This window comes from Neophocaena asiaeorientalis, unplaced genomic scaffold, assembly GCF_003031525.2.
Source record: "Neophocaena asiaeorientalis asiaeorientalis breed wild unplaced genomic scaffold, Neophocaena_asiaeorientalis_V1.1 scaffold202, whole genome shotgun sequence".
NCBI classification, from domain to species: Eukaryota; Metazoa; Chordata; class Mammalia; order Artiodactyla; family Phocoenidae; genus Neophocaena; species Neophocaena asiaeorientalis.
The window spans coordinates 2,288,717-2,312,008 of NW_020172627.1; the positions used below are offsets into that span (position 1 = coordinate 2,288,717).

The following is a 23,292-nucleotide window of genomic DNA, read 5'->3' on the forward strand; positions in this document are numbered from 1 at the left end:
TGGCAGGCGAATTCTCAACCTCTGTGCCACCAGGTAAGTCCCAGTCCCTTTCTTTTTCTCTTCTTCTTCTGGAACCCCTATAATTCGAATGTTGGTGTGTTTAATGTTGTCCCAGAGGTCTCTGGGAATGTCCTCAATTCTTTTCATTCTTTTTTTTTTATTCTGCTCTGCAGTAATTTCCACTATTTTATCTTCCAGGTCACTTATCTGTTCTTCTGCCTCAATTATTCTGCTATTGATTCCTTCTAGAGACTTTTTAATTTCATTATGTTTTTCATCATTGTTTGTTTGCTCTTCAGTTCTTCTAGGTCCCTGTTAAATGTTTCAGATCCTTTGGTTCTTAAGGTACAAATAAATCCAGACTTATGCGAATCTATGCAACCAAGGCAGACTCAGCCAGGGAGTCAGGAGAGCTGAAGGCTGTGTATAGAGTCAACACTCATTCTTATTGTCCCTATTCTTCAAGTCTCCTCTCTCTCTGAGGTCAAAGAGGATGGGGTTGTTACTTTTGTTTCTGATAGCCATAAAAGTGGATTCATCTCACATGGTCTAGGATGTGGTAACAAGATTTTAAACAGGGACATTCAAAAGGACATGGACCTTTTGGTCCTGTTTAACCCTGAGTAAATTACTAGAATTTTCTGTTTATAATAGGAAATATCTATTGGGGTCTGAATTGTTTCCTCCCCAAAGTCATATGGGAAAGCCCTAACCCCCAGTGTGACTGTATTGGTAGATAGGGCCTTTAAGGATGGAATTCAGGTTAAATGAGGTCAGAAGGGTGGGGGCCCTAATCTAATAGGACTAGACTGGTATCCTTTTTTTTTTTTTTTTTTTTTTTTTTTTTTTTTTTTTACAGGGAAGCCCGACTGGTATCCTTTTAAGAGACACTAGAGAATGAAATCTCTCTCTCTGCTCCTGTGCATGGAGTGAGGAAAGGCCAAGTGAGGGCACAGTGAGAAGGCAGATGTCTGGAAAGTAAGAAGATATTCCTCACTGGAAACCACCTCTGCTGGAACCTTGAACATGGGCTTCTGGTCTCCAGAACTGTGAGAAAATAAACATCTGCTGTTTAAGCCACTAAGTCAGATATCTTGTTATGGCAGCCCAAGAAGACTAGTATACATCTAACATATATAAAGCATCTGGCAAAGAGTGGCACAAATATTGAGTTCCTTCTTCAATATCTTCTACACTTCAGACACAGATATTCAATCTCCCGTTATATTTTTCACCCAGATACTCCAAGCATCTCAAGATCAGCACTTCCTAAAGCAAATTAATCGTCTTCTCCCTCACACCTCCTAGTCACCTAGGCTGGAAACCTCCATCATCTTGTTTCCTCTATTGCTTGCATCTCAAATCTGATGTGTCTCCAGACCTGTCCACTGTTACCACAGTATCTCTTACTTCTTTCCTCCCTGCACTCCCTACTCCATAGCCCTGCTTTAAACATTTCTTTCAACTTGGACTATTACAAGAGTACTCTTGACTCTCAGGGACACCAAGTGGTCTCTGAGACCCAAGTGTCTACCTTTCAAATCATATAGAAAAGACTCTCCAAATTACCAACTTCACATCTCTTCCCAAAAACTTCACTGACTTTTGGAGGATCTGGAATTGCTTGGTCACAAAACTGATATATAAAAAAAAGTCTGTTTTAAAGTCTGCCAAGTCCCAAAAATGTTCCAGATATGGTTTTAAGGGGGAAAACAGAGTTTTGGGTGACTTAAAAGTTGAAAATGACATTAGTTTTCTAAAACCATATAGACTGTATGTGTATTTTATACTTCAAAGAACATAATAGAAGAATCTGATCATCACAAAATAATCATCCAATTTAGAGAAGGATGAGGTAAGTGGCCTTCCCAGGTTCCTTCAGACCATGAGAATCTGATTGCTTAGAGTTTGATGGTATTTTATACATTTGTCCTTTCACTACCTATTTAATTAATTCATTCAACAAATGTAAGTGTGTGCTATGTGCAAGGCTGAAGAATGAATTATGCAATGAGCAAGGGCTTTCCAAAGAATAGAGAAGACTGAAGAAGAGGGAGAGGGATGGCAGACAGGGAAAGTGACGTTCTAGGTGAGACTCTAGCTAGGTTGCCACGGAAGCTGACAGCCAACCTAAAAACTTTCCAGAACTAAATTCTTACCTCTTTCTCTAACCTTCTTTCTGTACTTCCTTCTTGGCCTTTCTTCATTAAAACGTTCAATTGAATGACTACTATAAGCCAGGAGTTCACTGTCTAGTGAGATGGTTACAATTCAGTTAAAGGAAGAACATCTAAGAAAGGTTCAAAGCCTACTTTCTGGAGGCCTAACTCTCAGAAATATATACTAGTCAAAGCAGAACAAGCAAAGGTACAGAGCAGTTTGGAGTTGATGTCATTAAGTGTGGGGCAGGGAATGAAAGGTGACTTGTGCCCCAAGGTAGGAAGTAAAGCTTTGTAGGTCCAGTGAGCCAAGTGGGTCTCTTCTGGGAGATTTTTCTTCTGGCTGGCTATTATTTCTCATTGGATCATCCATTACCTTCTAACCTGTGCTCCAAAAACCTTCATGCATCCCATCTCATTAAACCATTTCACTCTTAATGTTGATATTTAAGGCTCTGCTGGAGGCCCATTCCAGCCTTCTCTCTCGCAACTTAGATGAAACTGGACTGTCAATAAAACAGCCACCTACTGTTCTCTGAGCAGATCCTTCTGTGCTATGCAGCTTCTGCTCCATCATGTACCTCTGCGTCTCACCATACCAGGCTCTCTCCCTCCACCACCCCCTCCTCCAACACAGACACAGTCACACACAGAGCCTTCAAAACACAGTTCAGCTGTGGCAAACTGGTTAAGAAGTGTTGTGAACTTTAAAATCTGTTTCTCTTGAAAAATCAAAAGACCTGGCATATCTGGGCCAGAATCTCTGCATGGCATTAACTGGCTAAAACTGAGTCAGGGTTATCCTTTTAGATGGGCATGTGCACTTCAGTTTACAGCACTCAGCTCTTCTCATTTCATTTACATTAGCTACCTGGCCTCTACAGACTTTTGGGTTTCTATTCCCTAACCTAATGTAAATGTCAACCCTTTCAAGATCCCTTCCTTCTTCCCTGTACCAGATGTAAATTCTCCCAATTTGAATGGCAGTCATACTGTATATTCATGACCTGTATTTTCAGTATTACCTTAAAAAAAAAATTACCTTTTCTACCAGTCTTTTACACATGGCCAGTATTCAACAGATATTTGTTTTCTCAACAGAATGACAGCACTTTACTTCCCTAACATGAGAATAAATACTGTTTGTGGCTATGAATTTCTATTTTGAAGAGGTACTCCCACTACCTGCCAAAAAAAATCATACAAATACTTACATTTCCCTTAGGAACTTATTAGATGGTTCTTGCCCTTTATAGGTATCCCTCTCTCTCAGGAGTACTGACTCAAGTCAAAATAAAATTGAACTCACCTTTAAATTTGTGGGAGTAATACTTTTGCCACTGACAATTTCAGATTTGATTCAATAGCTTCTCTGCCTCTGAAGACATAATAAGTCGATCAGTAAAATCTAAACAATGTCTTTTGTAAAAGATAACTGTGATCACTTCATAAGGTATACCTTGTTTTATTGTGCTTTGCCTTACTTTTTTTTTTAAACAAATTGAAGGTTTGTGTCAACCCTGCATCAAACGAGTCTATTGGTGCCATTTTTCCAACAGCACTTGTTCACTTCATTTTTCTGTGTCGTATTTTGGCAATTCTTGCAATATTTCAAACATTTTCATTATTGTTATATTTGTTACATGATCTGTGAGCAGTGTTTTTTTTTTTTTTCCAGTACGCGGGCCTTTCACTGTTGCGGCCTCTCCTGTTGCGGAGCACAGGCTCTGGACGCGGCAGGGTCAGCGGCCATGGCTCACGGGCCCAGCCGCCCCGCGGCATGTGGGATCTTCCCGGACCGGGGCACGAACCCGTGTCCCCTGCATCGGCAGGCGGACTCTCAACCACTGCGCCACCGGGGAAGCCCTGTGATCAGTGATCTTTGACGTTACTGCTATGACTCACTGAAGGCTCAGACGATGGTTAGCATTTTTTAGCAATAAAGTATTTTTAATTAAGGTATTACATTGTTTTTTAGACATAATGCTATTGCAGTTAATAGACTACAGTACAGTGTAAACATAACTTCTATATGTACTGGGAAATCAGAAAATTCAAGTGACTCACTTCCTCACGATATTTGCTTTATTGTGGTACTCCAAGGCATGCCTGTACTCACAAAACACTTTGTGGATATCCTATTGGATGAAATGCTGTCAACAAAGCCATCTTCTATGACTCTGCACTCAAATACAAGGCCACGAGGGAGGCAAAGTTCAAGTTTGAGACAATCAAAGACAGACAAAATAAGTGCTTCTTCCAAAGGCTGTGATTTTAGATGTTGCCTACTACATCAAAACAATTTCCCAAGAGAAAAATAAACAGAAGGTAGTAGTATCCAAAATACTCCATTTAAAAAATTTTTTTATGGATAACTGTCATTATGAGTACAGCAGGAACTGTTATGATTTGAAAGATACAAAACAAAATCAGAAGAATGTTAGCATTCAATAGAAATTAAAACCTAAGCTGAAGGCTAATCAAAATGTTTGGTACTCGGCATTGTTCTGATGAAAGATAAGAAATTTGTTTGGTTTTGTAAATAATTCATATAACTCAGAAAAAGTTAAACTTAGATCTCAAAGGAGCTACAATGCACCAACACTTGACTTTTTAAAAATCTCACTTTGCTACAGGCAAACATTTAAGATAATCAGGGTTATATGAAGCTCTCAAGGGGGAAGGCAGGGAGGCAAGTAAATTGTAGATTTTTAATTTGCAAGTTGAGATGGTTTTGGAAAAATAATTTTGGTTTAATTATTTATTCATAGATCTAAAAGGCTAGTTCAGTTTGCTAGAGCACAAGAGAATGCCAAGAGAAGTCAAAGCCATGGGGATGGACTAACATAAATCCATTCTAACTTCTGGAAAACAAGTGACATGGCGTAACACCATCACAAAGGATAGTATTAGCAGGAATAGGAGACCTGCGGTCTAATTCAGTTCTCTCTTTGGCTTCTAGAGTATCACTTACTAAGAATTTAGTGAAAAACAGCGAAATTCTACTCCTTTAATTAATTATCCATAAGCAGCAGGAAAGAAACAAAGGAAAGCTAACATAGAGTGACGCACCTTGTTGATTAAAAATTTGTGAACATGAATTCATTTTAATATGTTGAATCTTGAGTCATACTTACAAACCAATGGCTAATACACTACAAAACTTTACAAACATAAAATCTCATCTACTACAGAACTCCAAAACTAATGGAATTAATTTCTTCTCCCTTTTAAGTATTCCTTCCACAGAAATTCCTGAAACTGAGTAGTCATTGGAACTACACTTCTACACGTGTCATCAAAACATGACTGTTTTGTCAAAATGATGCAAGAAGCAATTTCGAACGAGATCAAGCTTATATTCTCTCAAAACACATTTTCAATTCTTTGTACTCCAAGTTACATAAAAAATAAGGAAGGCTGGACTCAATGTAATTTCTCTCAGCCCAATGTCATTAAACTCCCAATGTCTCCATGCTAGGAAAGGATACAGTATTTAAGTGCACTATTAAAAAATATCTCCAGTTCTAAAAGAAATGCTTTTTATTTTTAAAAGAGGGCTGATGCAGTGCCCTTTACTTAGCGGAGACCAGCCACTGACTTCCTTCCTTTACCAGCTTTCCAAGATGATACTAAGTGAGTTTTTGCCCTAATATTTTTGCCCCGGGTTTTACGAGGCTTCTCTTCTTTGTGCACCTTCATGTGCTGCCTAAGATGAGAGCTCTGGCTGAAGCATTTGCCACACTCACTGCACTGGTAGGGTTTCTCCCCTGTGTGGGTTCTCTGATGTTGAATGAGGTGGGAACTCTGGCTGAAACATCGGCCACATTCATCACACTGATAGGGTTTTTCTCCAGTATGAATTCTCTGGTGCTGAATGAGATTTGAGCTCTGTTTAAACCTTTCTCCACACTCATCACATTTGTAGGGCTTTTCCCCAGTATGGATCCGTCGATGCTGAATGAGATTAGAACTCTGAAAGAAACTTTTTCCACAATCAGCACATTTATGGGATTTCTTTCCAGTATGGATCTTCTGGTGTTGAAAAAGAGTTGAGCTCTGACTGAAACTCTTTTCACATTCGACACATTTATAAGGCTTCTCATCCAAGCTTCTTCTCAGTCTACTCAAGCTTGATTCAAAGCGAACAGTCATTCCCCATCTCTGCCGCTGCCGGCCTGTTTTGCGCTGGTTCTCATAGACTTTTCCTTGGCTCGAGCTCCGAGATATACCTCCCTTAGGTTTTCCTAACCGCATGGTGAAGAGCCAAATGTATTCTTAAGAGTCTACACTCTTCTTCTGAATGAATATTTCACTTCCTAGAGCTACACAGCTCAGAATTTTCTATGTGTAGAAAAAAAAATAAAAAACAAATTATAGATGATTTGTTAATTATTCAACTTTAATATCTCTTCAGCCCATCAAAACTGCATCCATTTTTAAATTAAATATCGTATATTAAGGCATTTATATGGAATCTGAAAATACTGGTATAGATAATCTTATTACAAAGCAGAAAGACACAGACATAGAGAGAGAACAAACATGAATACAAGGGGGAAAGGGGGCGGGTGGGATGAATTGGGAGATTGGGATTGACATATATACACTACTGATACTATGTATAAAATACATAACTAATGAGAAACTACTGTATAGCACAAGGAACTCTACTCAGTGTCTGTGGTGATCTAAATGGGAAGGAAATCCAAAAAAGAGGGGATATATGTATATATATATATTTGCTGTATATGTATATATTCATATGTATATATGTATTTGCTGTACAGTAGAAACTAACACAACATTGTAAAGCAACTATACTCCAATAAAAAATTTTTTTTAATGTATTCAATATATATAAAAACAAAGACGGGCTTCCCTGGTGGCGCAGTGGTTGAGAGTCCGCCTGCCGATGCAGGGGACACGGGTTCGTGCCCCGGTCTGGGAAGATCCCACATGCCACGGAGCGGCTGGGTCCATAAGCCATGGCCACTGAGCCTGCGCGTCCGGAGCCTGTGCTCCGCAATGGGAGAGGCCACAACAGTGAGAGGCCCGCGTACCGCAAATAAATAAATAAAAATAATAATAAAAACAAAGACAATTCTGGCAAAAAATACTTGCAAAATAATTCTAATAATTCCAGAGTCCAAACATAATAAATATAACCAAACTTACCTTTGGAGTTTTTGTCTGTTGGGACAGGACAAAAATATGAAATCTAAATTTTTGTTGGACAATAACAAATGAGATTAAAAAGTGGAGACAATGTAATATCTTAATAGGAATAAAAGAACTCCAAAAAACAATCAAAATTTGGGTAATAGATTATCATTATATTTTAATATTTACTCCCATGTTAAACTTACACTCATGGGTGACCCATTATGGTGTCCAAATCAGAAAGAAATGACAAATCATACTACTTTGTTAACTATTTCTGTTTATCCTTGTTTGTTTAGCTGTTCTACTTGCACAGCTTTAGAGAACAACTGAGTTCTAACTTTGTAGCATAAGTTGTTTTGAATGTAAGAACTACTCTATAAGGAGTGGAAAATTTCTGTGAATCTATTCAATAAATACTGGATGAGGAAAATGTCAATGAAGAGATATTTCATAATTATTTCCTCTAGATTCCAATGATCCAAGAAAGAGGGCAATTCTTTGAAAACTTGAAACGAGGAATTTTTTTTGAGAAAGAAAAATTTCAAAAGAACTTTTACTTGATAGTGTAATGAAACAGAATAAAAGGTGGTAGGTAAAACACAAGAAGAGGAGGAGAAGAAAGTAAGTTTACATGTAAAAATAGGATGGAATTTAAGAAATACCCACATGCTACAAAAATTCAAAATTTCAAATAAATTAATTTCATTTAATTACTTATAAGGTTACTTAAAATAATGGCCACAACCAAAGAAGCACAAAGTCCAAATGTGGGAAATGTCCAAATGTCCAAAGGTGACAATGTGGGAAAACCTAGGACTGCAAAGGTAATACAATTATTGGAACTAATTTCCACATCTTATTGTCAGCAAGTAGACTTTAAAATGGGAATAATTACCCTGGGTCTCTGCACACAAGCTTACAAAGCAAATAACTGAAAACAAAAATTACATCATTGTTCTTGCCTTTCCATCATCTTATTGTATAATTGAGACTCCAGGCCTGACAGTGCTGAGACTTCGTGTATTTAAGTATATCTGCTGCAATTAAGGTAAGTATCAGAAAAAGCAAACTGCATACAACACAAAACTACAGAGAGAGCACTACTCATTTCTTAACTTTAGTAAATATTTATAGGACATCTATTACAAGGAGGTATGTCAGGTACATGATGTTGGTGTTCAAAAATAGCTATAATGGTAATTATACACTGAAAAACACCCCACGTTTATTTTTTAACACTACAGAAGTCAGTTCTAGTAGGAAACTCAGAGACTATCTAAACCATCTAGAACCCTACAGATGAGGAAATCATACCAACAGGCAGTCTGGGTGCCAGTCACTGGGCTATCTTATTTAATTCTCAGAGCAGCTTTATGGGATTATCTTCATTTTACTTCCATTTCTAAGGAAAGGCAGGTATACTTTGGCCAGGTTCCCACCCCCTAGTAGCCTGACCCCAGAGCCTGTATTCTTAGTGGCACAACTGACTGCAGCCCCAACTTCCAACGCCAAGTCCAGCGCTCCGACTGGTGCTCAGCCTCATTTCACAGCAAGTGCGGGTATTAAGGGAAACTTGAGTGAAAGGAGCTGTTGGCCATGCGAATACGCCTCACTGGAATGTGCCTGCTTTCTCGTCCATAAAATGGGGATGACAATAAGGCCACTACATTATCATAGTGTTAGAAGTTTAAATGAATCTGTAAGTCGCTCAGAACAGCCCTGTGCTACCCAAGCGCTTGGTTCAATCTGTTTTATCCTGACACGCGACTGATGGAGGGCGTAAGGAATGCGGCTCACGATCCCGGGCCTGTCCTCCTCTAGCCTCAACTCGCCCGGGCTTCCGTTAAGGTCTCCGCTCTCCCGAGGCCTGTGGCTGCCGCTCCTCGCAGGCCGGGCCCGCCCCGCTCCCTCCGCCCCCGGCGCCAGCCACGGCAGAGCCCTCGCGGCAGCCGGGAGTTGAGGACCGAAGCCGCGCCCGGCAACCCGTTGCCCAGTCGGCACCGCCCCACTGCAGCCAGCTCGCGCTCCTGAGGCCCCGGCCCACTCACCGCGCCAGCCCGCCGCCGCCCTCGCTCGCTTGCCCCGCGCCCTTCGCGCCGCCGGAAGTGCAGGCCGAGCCGTTCGCCTGCGCCGCGCGGTCGCTCTAGGATCCTGGCGGAGTGACCCTCTATGCTCACGGGCCCAGCGGAAAAAAGCAACTTCTCGTTTCTTCCTGTCGTTTTGTTTTCCTCTCCTACCCCTGGAAGGCGTCCTGTGGCCCCCAGGACCACAAGACCTTTGAGATGGAGGAGCCACCCACAGGGCCGACGAGCTGCCGCCTTTGTGTCACGGCTTTTGAAACGCAACACCAGCCTATCCCACCCCGAGACTTCATTCTTTCTACAAATATTGTTTAATTATTAATTATATAGAGGTACTTTTGGAGAGCCTAAACTGTTCCCGATAATTTTCATGAGTCAACTTATTTGATTATACCAAAAAGCCCTTACAAAATGGGAACGATCGTACTCATTTTACAGGTAAGGAAACCAAGGCTTAGAGTAGAAGTTTGCTCGAGTTCACACAGTGTATAAGTGGATGGCCAAGGATTGGAATGGCTCCAAAGTCTCGTGATTTTCAACACACCCCCTTTTTTCTCTTTAGTAATGATCTCTCCTGGTTCTCATTTCTTACAGCCAACCTCCTCCTCCGCCAACCTAACCTGTGCCGGGTCACCCCGTCTCCTCTCTTCTCTCCAGGCCCTCGTTTGCCTGCAGAACTCCTTCAGTCTAATGGCTTCAGATACCATCTGTAGTCGCTGAAGACTCCCTAACTGGTAACTCCAGTCCAACCTTGGGATGCAAATATTACTGAACTCTAGACTTATATATCCAGTTAATTACTCAATGGCATTTGCACGTGTGATGGACATCCCGAACCTAACATACCCCCAGATGAACTGATATTCACCTAACCTGTTCCTTCATCAGTCTTCATCCCGACAGTTGGCAATTGCAACTTTCCAATTGCTCAGGTCAAAAATCTTGATGTCACTGTTGTTTCTTTTTTCACCCCAAACCCAGATCTAAGCCATCTATAATTCTGTTGGCTGGATCTTCAAAATATATCCAGAATTGAGCCACTATCAACACCTCCACTGCTATAAGCTCCACCAAGCTGCTGTTATCTCCTGTCTGGATTATTGCATTGGATTCCTCACTGGTCTCCCTACGTCTACTCACAGCCCCAGAGTGATCTTCTTAAAACCTAAGTCAGATCATGTCATTCATTTTGTTCAAAATCCCCCAAAGTCTTCCCATGTTATTAGAGCAAAAGCTCATGGCCTCACAGTGGCACACAAAGCTGTCATGATCTGTCTCTTGTTCTTTGTTATATCCTTAGTGCTAAGAACAGTGCTCAGAAGGTAGCAGGCACTCAGCAAGTATTTGTTGAATGAATGAATTTATAAGATGCTTCTTTACAAAGTGCTTTTACATCTATCCTCTGGTCATTCATCTTTATAGCCTTGCGAAGCAGGGATCCTCGTACCCGTCTTAAAGACACATGCAGTAAGGATGGAGAGGGACAAGAGATAGAAAAGGTTATGGGGTGGGGAGGGGAGGAAGAATAAAGGGTAAAAGGAAAAAAGAGAGGGAGAGAAAACAGGCAGGGTTTTATGCCCTCAGTTTATTCGTTAGTATAATAATAGCCAACACTCACTGAGTGCTTATTATGTTCTAGGCACTGTTTGAAGCAGTGGCAGTGCCTCATTCAGTATTCCTGTGGTATGTCTGCTCCTGAGCATTTGCTCTACCCTTCTTGGATTTAACATCCCTGCTTAATCCTGTGTGACTTTCATTGTCTTCTAGTGAACGATAGCCCATCCCACTGATGTTGACTTTACATGTGAGTAGCATTGACTAACTGCATGTGTGTGGACACAAAGTATAGCCCATCCCAGAAGAAGCTTTGGGTCACTGTGTTTCTGCCACCACTCTGTTCTTCCCCTCTGCCTCAAGAATAATATGTCCCACATAGGGGCTGCGCCTTCAGCCTTCAGTCCAGGATGAGAAGACATGTGGAGCAGAGCCACTAAGCCCACTTGGAGCCACCTGGAGCCACCTGCAGTCACATGTAACAGGTCAGAGAAGTAAACACTCTTGTTATAGCCACTATTTTTGTTGTTATTTGTTACTACAGCAAAGCTAATATACCTTTCACAATCTTAAGAGATAGGAATTGTTATAATCCTCATATTACAGATGAGAAAATGGAGGCATGTAACTTGCCTAAGGCCACGAGTGGCAGACAGTTTGGGTCCAGAGCCTATGCTCTTAACCTCTACCTAGCAGTATCTCTCAAATAGAATTCCAGGTTATTTTTAAACAAATTAAATTATTGAAATTGGTCACACTTGATATTTACAAAACAGAAAGCTGAAAGGGGGGAGGGAAAAGGAGGGAGGTACAGTCAGGGTAGCAAAGATAGGCTGTGTTCTCCTAATAGAACATCTTTCTGGGAAAACTGGGTCAAGAGAGGCCAGATCCCTTAATGGCTGGGGTTCCTCTGGGAAACGGCTCGCAGTGGGGTCCAGTGTGTCCCTGAGCCCAGTTGTATCTGAAGGGCTCATTCTAGGAAGAAGAGGCTTCTGGGCTGAGAACAGTCTTGGCAAGACAGCTTCCTTCTACTATGGCTTTGTCCCTTGCACCCCACTCCCTTGCAGACAGACAGAGACACACACCAAAAAGCACTGTCTCAACAGGGAGCACTGCTGCCTTGGGTCTGCATTTGGCAACAATGCAAAAGAAGCCGGTCATATGTGTGGTCCAAGGGCCAAGTGCAGTAAGGAGCAGTCTATCTCCCATGAAGGGCCCCTGAACAAGGGTTCTGTCCACCAAGCCTGAGACTTTGCTTTCTGTTTCCTTTGGGTTCTCTGGGAAAGGAAACTCTGGGAATTCCCGTTCCTGAGTTTGCAGAAAACATCTCTGTTAAAAGCCCAGCCAGGAGGGAGCAGAGCCCCACCCGAATGCTGGGAGTCCAAGGGCGGGTCAGCAGCTGGCTTTCTCCCAGACAATCACAGCTCATGGGGGCTAAATACAGCACTTGCACTTGCTGTTTTTACATTTGGAAAGGCTTGAGTCCGACTGCCTTTCCTGCCCGATCATGGCTGAGGGACTGAGGGGCAGGGAGGCTGCTGCCCAGCAGGGCACCTGACAAAAATATCCCACTGCTGCTTTGCAGCTGCAGGCATCTGTGTCCTGCCCACATGGGCACATTGTGTATGGCCAGCTTCTCCACAGATCACCTGATCCGACAGGATAAGCCTCGTGCTTTGTTTCCCTAGGACTAAGGGGCCAGATGTATCCTGGGTGGACAAACGGCATTATTTTAACAGTGGGAAGGTCTTTAATCCATTTTCTGGTAAACATTCTAAGCAGGTAGCATATGGTTATCACCATGGGAAAAACAAGCTCTTTTTTGATTCCTTCTGGTAATTTGCTCTGGGCAAATCACCCTGTTTTTCCTGAGTTCAGATCTTTTGCAATCATGTTGATTTTATCCTGTGTTTATGATTTTCCCTGGTTCTGGAGGCCTGACCTGGGAAGACCGTCCTGTTTTAGGAGAGGACACTCATCACAGGAATTCTTCACTTTATCTTTGGATAACATTTACTACCTGCGATACCAGTGAGTTAAGCAACATATGACAAATAATCTATGCTCTGTGGAGAGAGGCACATGGAACTCCCATACATACCATCAGGAAACCGCAGAGCCAAACAGAGAAAGTCTGAAATTGTGGTGTCAGGGTGAGCTGAATTAGCAGCTTTTCAGATTGCCTCTGAAAAGCAAGTAGTGTTGATAAAAAGTTTTGTAACGCCCCAGATGATTGCAGAAGTGCACAGGCATACCTTGTTTTACTGTGTTTTGCTTTATAGTGCTTCACAGGTATTGCATTTTTTGTTTGTTTGTTTTAATTGAAGGTTTGTGGCAACCCTGCATTGAATAAATCTATTGGTGCCATTTTCCCAATAACCTTTGCTCACTTTGCGTCTCTGTCACGTTTTGGTAATTCTCACTGTGGACAAAAAAAATGTAGCCGGCCATTTCAGTAAACAAGAAATGTTGGTACTATCAAGACATCAGCCACTGCAGCTGCTCCAAGGGGTGCACCCTGAGGGCAGCTTAGGACGGAGAGAAACAGGATACTGGCCCTAGAGAGTTAAGATGCGTATCTAAGGAATAATTTTTTTTTTTTTTTTTTGCGGTACGCGGGCCTCTCACTGTTGTGGCCTCTCCCGTTGCGGAGCAACAGGCTCCGGACGCGCAGGCTCAGCGGCCATGGCTCACGGGCCCAGCCGCTCCGCGGCATGTGGGATCCTCCCACACCGGGGCACGAACCCGTGTCCCCTGCATCGGCAGGCGGACTCTCAACCACTGCGCCACCAGGGAAGCCCTAAGGAATAATTTTAATGAACCCAGACTCTTGCATCTTCCCATACACCAAAAGGCACTAAATCATTAACTTGAGACTTCTGCTTTTTGTGGTCAGCAGTCATGTTTTGGTGTTCAACTACATGTTTGGCTTTTTTTTTTTTTTTTTTAAGCAGAAACTCCTGTATATCTTGGTTCCTCCCCTACCTCTTTGGAACAGTTCCTCAGAGCTGTCTGACAGGCTGTCTCATGGGATATAGTTCTCAGTAAGGTCCCCAAATAAAACATAACTCACAAATTATAGGTTGTGTTTTTTTTTTCAGTTGACATCACAATTTTCAAGCCTTTCATTATTATTATATTTGTTATGGTGATCTGTGGTCAATAATCTTTGATGTTTCTATTGCAAAAAGATTACAACTTGGCTCAGATGATTGTTAGCATTTTTTAGCAATAAAGTATTTTAAAATTAAGGTACGTACATTGTTTTTTTAGGCATAATGCTATTGTACACTTAATAGACTATAGTAGGGCATAAACGTAACTTTTATGTGCACTGGGAAACCAATCTGTGTGACTCACTTTATTGTGATATTTGCTTTATTGCAGTGGCCTGGAACCAGCCCTGCAACATCTCTGAGGTATGTCTGTACATTGTCCCCTTTTTGTACAACTTGTTAGTGATTTCTTAGCTATGTTATTCAGAAGTTAGTTTTGATAATTCTATTTCACAAGTGACACGTATGGAGATAGGCCTTAAATGAAGTAATATTGTAACAACTGAAAGAAAACAAAACAAAACAAAAAACCCCAAAAGCAGAACTGGGGATGTTTACAGAGGGTTTCTTCATCTGATGGCTTTGCATGTGCCAAGCCCTGTCTGCTCCAGGGCTGGCAGGCCTCTTCAGGCTAGAATGTCACACACACTCTCTTAGGCAAGTCGGGCTCAGCCTTGGGCCTCCTCCCAGGGATCCTCACCATCTTTCTGCCCTGCTGGTCCCCTGACCATCCAGGGTGTGTGGCCTGCTTCTCCCAGGTCTTGTCTGAGACCCCTGAACACAGAGCACAGCATGGCTCTGTCTTTGTCCCTCTAGGGCTGAGCACAGGTCTGGCACAAGGCGGTCCCTCAATTACTGCTGAACAACGGACCACAGTTGTGCTTGACCTGAGCTTATAAATACGGTCTGGGAGCTATTTCACTATTTTACTGAGGATCCCTGTTTGAGTCGTTCTCTACCCTCTCCTAGACCATGTCACCTTGCCCCGCCCCCAGCCCTGCAAGATTCCCGAGGTCCTCCTGATGCTGGGACTCTGCGATTCGGGGTGACCCTTGTGCTTGTTGTCCAGGCTGTCCACAGACCCCCACCAATGACTCCTCCTCTGGGCCCTGCAGCTGCCTCTGTCCTCAGGCCCCACACCAGCCCCAAGAATGTGCACGGAAAGGAAGGAGTCATGTCAGTGTCATGAGCCGCGGGCTGTGGCTCAGCTTTGGCTCTTCTGCCAAACTTGGCCACGTGGCCTGTGGGACAGGAGTGTCAGAGGTTAGAGCAGAGGGTCAGGGTGGACACACACAAGCAAAAAATAAAGCTTGGACCTAACTCCTTCAGTTCAATACAGCACACCTTTATTGAGTACCCAGGAAACTATGCTGTCAAAGGCAAGCAGAGACAGCAGAAACTACAGCGGGCCCTCCCCTGGGCGTCTCTGTGCCTGCCTCTGTGCAGATGGCGCCAGGTCGGGGCAATCCTGTTGCGAAGTTCACCCTGAACGGTGGGTTCCATTGGCACGGCTGCTCCCAGGCTCTGTTCTTTATGGGCGCTGCACAAGGCACCGAGGGAATCTCCCTCATATTGAATTTCTGTATTTGGGAGACTTTATACTTTTTCCCTTTAAATCCGCTATCCATGGGCCCCAGTGGGAGAATTTGGTCTCCAGTTTGCTCTGTTTGGGGACAAACACCTCACATGACCAATGTAAACTGTTGCACAATTTTTGCAAATGCCTTCTTATTCATTCCAGATGTTTTCCATCAGCTGACAAACCCAGATTGTTCTGCATCTGGCCCCAGGGAATTCAAAGCCCTTTCTCCTCAAACAGACATTTTTCCCTTGGTGGCCCTTTTGATGGGAAGTATTGAGAGGGGAGGAATGCACACCCAGAGAGGGCAGGAGGCACACAGGTGTCCGAGGAGAGCAGCAACGGGGCAGAGCAGAGCGCGGCCTTCCTGAGCCACTGCCGGCGGTCCCTGGACAGCTCCTGGACCCGCACGCACCCTGGCAGCATCCTTTACAATGCCACCTGGGTCACCTCCTCAATGCGATCAAATTGACATGTTTCTGGCAGTGAGCTCCTTGTAAGAATCCCTTCAGGTCTTGCTGAGGAAGCTCAGAGTGAGTGTTGCAGAGAGAAGATGGGCTGCTGGTGGTCTTACTCCCAGTCTGACCTCTGCTGCTGGGGCATGGGGCTATGTGAGGCTCATGGAGTGACATCAGAGGCTCGAGGGCCAGGGACGCCATGGTGAAGTGATGGCTGGGAGCATCGCACACCCCATACCTGCTGGCAGCCCTTGCTTTACCCAGCGGAGTTTCTGAGTGGCAGCATGAGACGAGGGCAGACGGGGGTCGAGTGGCTCATGTGTTTGATGAGGATAAGGGCTTGTGGTTCTGGGCTGGGCACCGGGAGAGCAGATGGAGCCCACACCCTAGAAACAAGGTCATGTCCTGCTCTCCTGAGCAGGAGACGTGTGGAGTGAACAGAACTGGCCATGCTATGCAGCTACATAAGTGGCCCATGTCACAGCTTCAGGGCTGCTCACGGCCCAGGCCAGTCTCACACGCAGACCCCACCCAGCAAGTTCCTGGCTCCTCAGGCTTAGGTCTGGGCACTGTGAGTGCTCACCTTGGAGCCAAGAGCCAGGGACATGGGACTCATGCTACCTAGGCAGGTGGACAGGTAGAAACACGGGTGCTGGATTCCTCAGCCAGAGTGACCAATGTGTGTGACAATCGGGGCCCGGCCACCAGCGCTCAGAGTGCGCTGGCTGCTGGGGACTTCGGAAGAGGCAGGTGCTGGTGGGCTACTTGGCCTCCACCAGCTGCTCCAGGCGCTGTAGCATCGTCAGACGCAGGGCTTGGAACCTGGAGGGAGACACAGCCAAGAGGACTCACTGCTACTGGAGGGGACAGGGAGGGGGCGAGCAAGGGAGCACATAGATGCTGGGCCCGGAGACCCACGGCTCCTGACCAGCTGATTAGTGGCCACTATGTCTCCTCTGCCAGGAGAGGGAAAAGCCAGGCCCACATCCCACAAGACCACTGGCTTTGAGGAGCAGTCAAACAGGGCTGCAGGCCGTGTCAAGCTTCAAAGCACAGTGATCTTTCTATTCCAAAGATTCTCCAGTACAAGATATGGGGACATATGTATATGCATAGCTGATTCACTTTGTTATACAGCAGAAACTAACACACCACTGTAAAGCAATTATACCCCAATAAAGATGTAAAAATAAAGATGTTAAAAAAAAGATTCTCCAGTACAGACAGGAGTGTGCTGGAGTATACAGGGTGGCAAAGTAGGGATCAGGAAGCCTGCGTTCAATCCCTGGCTCTGCAGTCACGTGGTGCTGCCTCCTTATCGCAGGCCGCTGTTTCCTCTCTACGTTGAACAGGCTGACCAGGTGACCCTCAAGTCCTTTCTAGCCACGGTGACACTGCTGACTGCATGTAGACTGTATCCTCTGATCGAGGTCTCTGCTGACTGCCTGAATGGGGCCTGACTGCACACATAGAAGCCTTTCTAAGAATCATTCACCCAGATGCCAGAATCGGAACCAGTCCCCTGACCGCGGGCCCTCACAGCAGCCTCTCTCCTTCCCTTCCTAAGAGGGACTCTGGGACCGAGCTTCCCCTGCAGAGGGAGAGACAGATCATTGGGATGTGCAACCTGGCTGACCTCACAGAGCCGGGCCCTGAGGTAGCTTCCCCAGGAGCCAGCAGGTAACACCTGCTCACCTTTCCATTGAACTGGTCCCCTGCACCTGCAAACATCAGCTGGTGCAGGCAGTTCCAATAACTGCTGCTTTGGGGCAGGCCTAGAATCCCGGCTAGCGTGAAAGGCCCAGGCGAGGCTGAAGGTGCACAAGCAGGCCCCCTCTCGGTTGCTCCTCCAGAGCAATGTCACCAGCAGAACACACAACCCTGGTCCAGGGCCCACCCGTGCTCCTGCCTGACTCTCCTGGGCATCTTTCAGCAGCTTGTGCCTGTCCTGTGCTGGTGAGATTGCCGAGGCTAGATGAGTGGTCTGGGCTGCATCCCCCTATTCTGGCAGGCTGTCACCCCAGCTTGGTGTCAGTGTTGAGCAAGAGGTCAGAGGGCAGTGCTGGGGAGCCAGGGTTAGCAGGTGTCCCCAAGCTGCGTGAGGACACCTGGCACACCTGGAGGAGAGAGGTCTCCCAGCCGTGGGACTGGGTGCTCTGCCCTGCAGACTTGCCCTGACGTTCAGTACCCACGACTGGCTCTTTAAGTGCTGCTTACTTCATGGTCAGTTTGATTATTTCTCTTTCCTCCTCTTCTTTTAATTTTTCAACAAAACTGTCCAGCACCGGCATTTCAAACTTAATGTACTGAGCGACCTAGAAAATCCAAGAACATTTTAATGTGTTTTAAATTAGAAGCCAAAAGTGTGTTTTCTTTTCCTTGTGGCTTCCATAGTGGCCGATTCAGCAGTGTTAAATCCAAGGAAGAGGCTGTCCTGCTTTCCTCCCACACCCAGCACTGCTCTGTGTGTACCAGGATGGGAGGATGGAGCCCATTCTTACCTCAAAGGCAACTACCATCCCTGGGAGGAAAGATTAAGCTGAATTTTAGGAAAAGCATTCAATAGTGAGTGGAGTCACACTGGGTGTTCTCTGGGGGTGGGGTGGAGACGGTGGGAATGCCATTGTTTTTAACAATGGAATGAAACTACACTAGTCTGAATGGCTCAAGGGATACAGGGTCACTGGGCCTTCTCCTTGGGGTCCACACCCTATAGGCCTTTTCTGTGCAGGGAGTTTGGAAATGTGCCCATTGCCCAGCCAGGACTCAGGCTGTCCTGAGACACAGACCTCCACAGGGTCCCTTCCATAAGCCCTAGTTAGGCCCTAGTTAAGGAGCTCTTGTTGTGGGTCTTTAATGCAATGACAACAAACTACGCTCCAATGAAGGAAAAGATTCTATCTGTCTGAGGGGGAAAGGCCAGGCCATGGTTTTCTAAGACCCAACTTCTTATCTCCCCTGAGCCAGCTGATACATCTGGTGCTGGCTGACAGGAAGAAGAAGGGCTGAAACCAATACTGTACTGGTCCTTCAGAACGGCCATGGGGGCCCTGGAAGCATCGCCCAAGAGGGCTCTGCCCAAGGTCACCTTAAGAGCCCTTGGGGCTCCGCCATGCTGTCCCCCAGCCCCTAAATCAGGAGCAGGCCTCCCCGAGCCTCAGCCCTCACTCACTTCGTGGGGGACTTCCTCGCCCAAGTCAGCTTCCATCAGGAATATCCTGGCGATCTTCTCACAGGGCCCGTGCAGGATTCTGGAAATCAGCGGGTACTCAGAGTCTTTTAATTTTGTCCTCTCTGAAAAAGAAAGCGGTGGACAAAATTCACGGCATCTCTGCCTCTCTTTGTTCCAGGACAGGAAGGTAATGGAAGACAGGTGTCCAGGGGGCCTGGCAACACTGCCAGGTGTTGTGTGGTGGACACTGCCCTGATGATGTGTGATCATGTCCTTCAGTGAAGGCCCAGCTCCGAGAGGAACAGTGACTGAAGGAGCGGGGGATGGGGAAGTGGACTTGGGGAGGCCAGGCCTGCTCAGTTATCAGACCTGCGCTGTGCAGCACTGGACACAGGGCCATGCAGTACAAGTTCTGCAACAGCGGTTCTCAGTGGGCGACGGGCTTCTGTTCCACCTTGAAGACCCAGATGCACATTCCTCCCCACTCCCTGCTGAACCTGCTGGAGAGAGTGGCTTACCATGTGGTTTTGGTGGGATTCTGAAAGGGATGACAATGTGCCTGGATTTGGGCCTGAGAGGGGTGCTCGTGGTGGGGGCATAGCATGTCCCGAGGCCAGGAGGGCACCTGCCCCGTGCCCGCTGCACAAGCCAGCCCAGCCCTCAGAGAAGGAGCACAGCTGGTGAGCTTGCCAAATGGACAGGGACTTTTGTTTTTATGATCAGGAAGCAAAGGCAGACACTTACCCCCAGACTCGTGAACGATGTAGAGTGCAAACTCACTGGGACCATTTTCCACCTGCACATAGTAACAGGAAGTCAGACCACGGCTTTTCCAGACAGGAGAGACAGACAGGGACCCCTGGTAGTAACCACATCCTCAGTGCCACACACACAAATCCCCAGGGACCCTCCCCTCCCTCTGCTTAAATTCCCAGAGATGCCAGCTCAGCTGAGGAAACCTTGGTCATCCTTCTAGCCAGGAGCCATGGCTTTCTCCAGCCCCCTCCCCCAACCAAACAGCAAACCACCAGCAACTGGGGCAGGGCCGTCTGTGGCCAGACTTACTCGGAACTTGTTCAGCAGCAGGGTGAGCACCTGCAGGGTGGTCATGGTGCTGTTGACTCTCACGTTGGTCGTGGACCCATAGGCGGGAGTAAACACGGAGGTCTGTACAGGAAGGGGGAGGCAGTTCAGGGCAAGTCCAGAGGAGACATGGGGCTGACATCACGCAGGGTCTGGGCATACTGTCAGCCAGATGGTGCCGAGCAGGCTGGAGCAGCAGGCGAACCTGGGCTTCGGGAACACCTGCGTCTATCCATCCACAAAGATCCACACACAAGCTGTGCCCAGATCTGGGCACGCGCAGGGAAGCTGTAACAACTCACATCTTACAGAGGCCTCTAAGAAAGATGCCTACAAAGCTATAAGGTCCAGCTCTCTGGGTTCCAGGAACCAGGGCCGTAGAAGTAACTCACAAGCGGTTGGGGGAACCAGTCTCTCCTTCACTCTTTCTATTGATCAAATCACCAAATGTCTGCTGATCCTAAGGCTGAACATCCTCAAATCTGGCCACTCCTCTCCATCCTCCCAGTGGTGCCTGAGGTGAGGCCCTCCGCTTGCATTGCATCAGCTTCTCAACTCTCCCCTTCCAGTCTCCGCCCTTTCAATCCATTACCCACACTGTTGGCCAGAGGAACAACCTTTCAGAAATTCTGCAACTCAAAGTGTGTTCTGGACCAGCTGTGTCAGCATACAGTCTCAGGCCCCCCCAGTCCAGACTCCTGGATCAAAATCTGCATTTGAGGGCTTCCCCTGTGGCGCAGTGGTTGAGAGTCCGCCTGCCGATGCAGGGGACACGGGTTCGTGCCCTGGTCCGGGAAGATCCCACATGCCGCGGAGCGGAAAATGCCCCGTACACTTGACAGTATGCCCTTCCCAGAGTTGAGAAGCTGTAGGGTACACTTTGAGAAGTACTGTCTTACAGCATGTCCCACAGCCTAGACAGTGCCATCCGTGGCTCCTCTCATGTTATGCACATATGATACATGGTTCCCTCCCAAGTACCCTGTGCTCTAGCCACATGGCTTCTGCACAGTTATGGGGGCCCGTGACATTCTCACAGGTACCTTGCCTTTGTTTATGAGACACCATCCATGAAAGTCAACCGGGGCATTGTCTGAGGCTTATTGAGTCCTCAATGATCACTAGCTAGGTAGTAAACCTGCTAAACACTTTATATATAATCTTTGATTTAATTCTCACAACAGCCCTTAAAAGTACCTGTCACTAGTCCCCTTTTCTTAGGAAAGACATGGAAGCTTGGACAGATTAAGTGGCTTGTCAGCATCACCCATCTAGAAAGGGCAGAGCTGCCCCAAACCCCATGCTTCACCACTGTGGCACAGGGGCCTCCCTGCGTGTCTGACTTCCGTGTGGGTAAGCTCCTCCTTGCTTTCCAAATTCCAATTCACACATTCCTCCCGTATGGCCCTAGCTCTGCTTTTCCCAGTAGGGGCTCGGGGTGCGCGAGGGACTTGTTCAGCGTCCGCAGCTGGTCCCCAAGTACCAGAGCCAGACTCAAACTTGGACCTGCCTTCTGCACAGTGAAATGTAGAATGTCTCTGGGTGATACAGAAAGCCAGCCTAGGTTTTCAGTTTCTAAGAAATATGGAATACAGTAGTCCGGCTATTTCTAGGAGAAGAAAGGTCATGTCAATAAGACATTGTTAGTGTTTCTTCTGCCTGAAGTTTTTTCTCAAGAAGATACCAACCAACTCCAAGTAGGAACAAGGGTACCGTGGCTGTTTTCCCATCTCTAACCACAATGGTTTTCCCCTCACAGAACACATTTGAATCTAACAGGCCAGGGCAAAGCAGTGAAAACAAGTACTAAGTTTTACCCAGTCTGGAAATCAAGCCAACATTGCTGTGAATAAGAACACTTTTGGAAAATAATTGAGTGATGCAATAGGGTACAGTTCTAAGAAATAAAACCTGGAATAACAACCCCAGGAAGTTAATTCTAGGAATTTTTTTTTTAAATTGTTGCCTGTAGCTTAAGTACTTTGTTGCCTGATTTCTAGGGACACTGATTCTGAATGCATGTAGCGCAGGGCGAAAAAGAGGGAGCCCCTTACTCATCCAGGAGATGTGAATCAACTGTCCAACATGCCTAAGACACTAGTTCCTGTCCTGGCAGGTACTCAACTTGCCTGGAAGAATGGGTCTACATTTCGGCGCAGGTAAATCTGTGACTGGGGGAAAATCTGCCCTTACTGGGGCCTGAATGGGTAGTGTATTGAGTGTTGGGCTGGCTGGCTAAGGAGCCCTTCTTGGCAGGATGGCTCCCATGGACATGAAAGGCTGTGATGAAAGCCCTCACTGTTCGTTTGTTCATTTCAAAGGCTACAGAGTGCTCAGACATCTCCACGTCCCTGTGACATTTCGAATGACTAACGTAAGATTTACTGTGCCCAACACCCCTCTTAGAGATGACTCCTTTAGAGTAGAGGTGAATGTACTGAAGACAAACCCCGCTATTTGGTACCCTGAGTCACGGAGCAAAAAGCTCCTTTTTAGGAATGTAGAACTGGAAAGAGCCTAAACCCGTGCAAATAGTCTTTCTAAATTTTTGAGTAATCCCTTAAAATAGCATATCAATATATATTCAAATACTAGCACACGGTACTCAACACTTTAAGGACAAAACCCCTTTGGAACAAGATTTAAAGAATACCCAAGTCAGATGGTGGGTTCTTTGGCTAATCTAGACATTCTTAATCTCTGCTTAACTTCAGCCCTGCCGCCCCCTCCCTCTCTCAGGAAACTACTCTCAAATAGTCCTGGGTTTTCCTGGATTTAGTAAAGATAACCTATTGTCCCTCATTAACACTCACTGCAAACCTAGCAGGGAGTGGAGGGAGGTCCTGATGGTGAAGCAGGGTCCTTTCAGCTGCCTTGCTGAATTCTTCATCCCGAAGTGCAGGGCACCCCAAGAGTGGCTTGAATGGCTCCCAGCAGACCTCACCTGGGGGACTGTCCTTCAGATCTGACCCTGAGACCTCCCT

The 23,292-nt window shown here is 45.9% G+C and overlaps 2 protein-coding genes across 5 annotated transcripts in view; both read right to left on the bottom strand.

Moving 5' to 3' along the window:
- Positions 1–5,603: 5,603 nt before the first annotated feature.
- On the bottom strand, positions 5,604–9,508 carry ZNF22 (zinc finger protein 22). The gene is made up of 2 exons (XM_024739105.1): positions 9,374–9,508; positions 5,604–6,503 (listed from the first exon to the last, which is right to left on the bottom strand). The coding sequence occupies exon 2, from the start codon at positions 6,414–6,416 to the stop codon at positions 5,739–5,741; it is 678 nt and encodes a 225-aa protein (XP_024594873.1). The 5' UTR covers positions 6,417–6,503; positions 9,374–9,508; the 3' UTR covers positions 5,604–5,738.
- A 5,832-nt stretch (positions 9,509–15,340) lies between these two features.
- RASSF4 (Ras association domain family member 4) overlaps positions 15,341–23,292 on the bottom strand; it is a 33,866-nt gene continuing 25,914 nt past the window's right edge. For 3 of the 4 annotated variants that reach the window (XM_024739040.1, XM_024739039.1, XM_024739036.1), the window contains 5 exons: positions 20,291–20,392; positions 19,970–20,021; positions 19,226–19,347; positions 18,271–18,368; positions 15,341–16,875 (listed from right to left, as the gene is read on the bottom strand). In XM_024739040.1, the coding sequence (XP_024594808.1) occupies positions 16,815–16,875; positions 18,271–18,368; positions 19,226–19,347; positions 19,970–20,021; positions 20,291–20,392 (435 nt within the window). In that variant the 3' untranslated portion in view covers positions 15,341–16,814. The remainder of the gene's footprint in view (positions 16,876–18,270; positions 18,369–19,225; positions 19,348–19,969; positions 20,022–20,290; positions 20,393–23,292) is intronic. The other variant, XM_024739038.1, reaches the window with a different exon arrangement.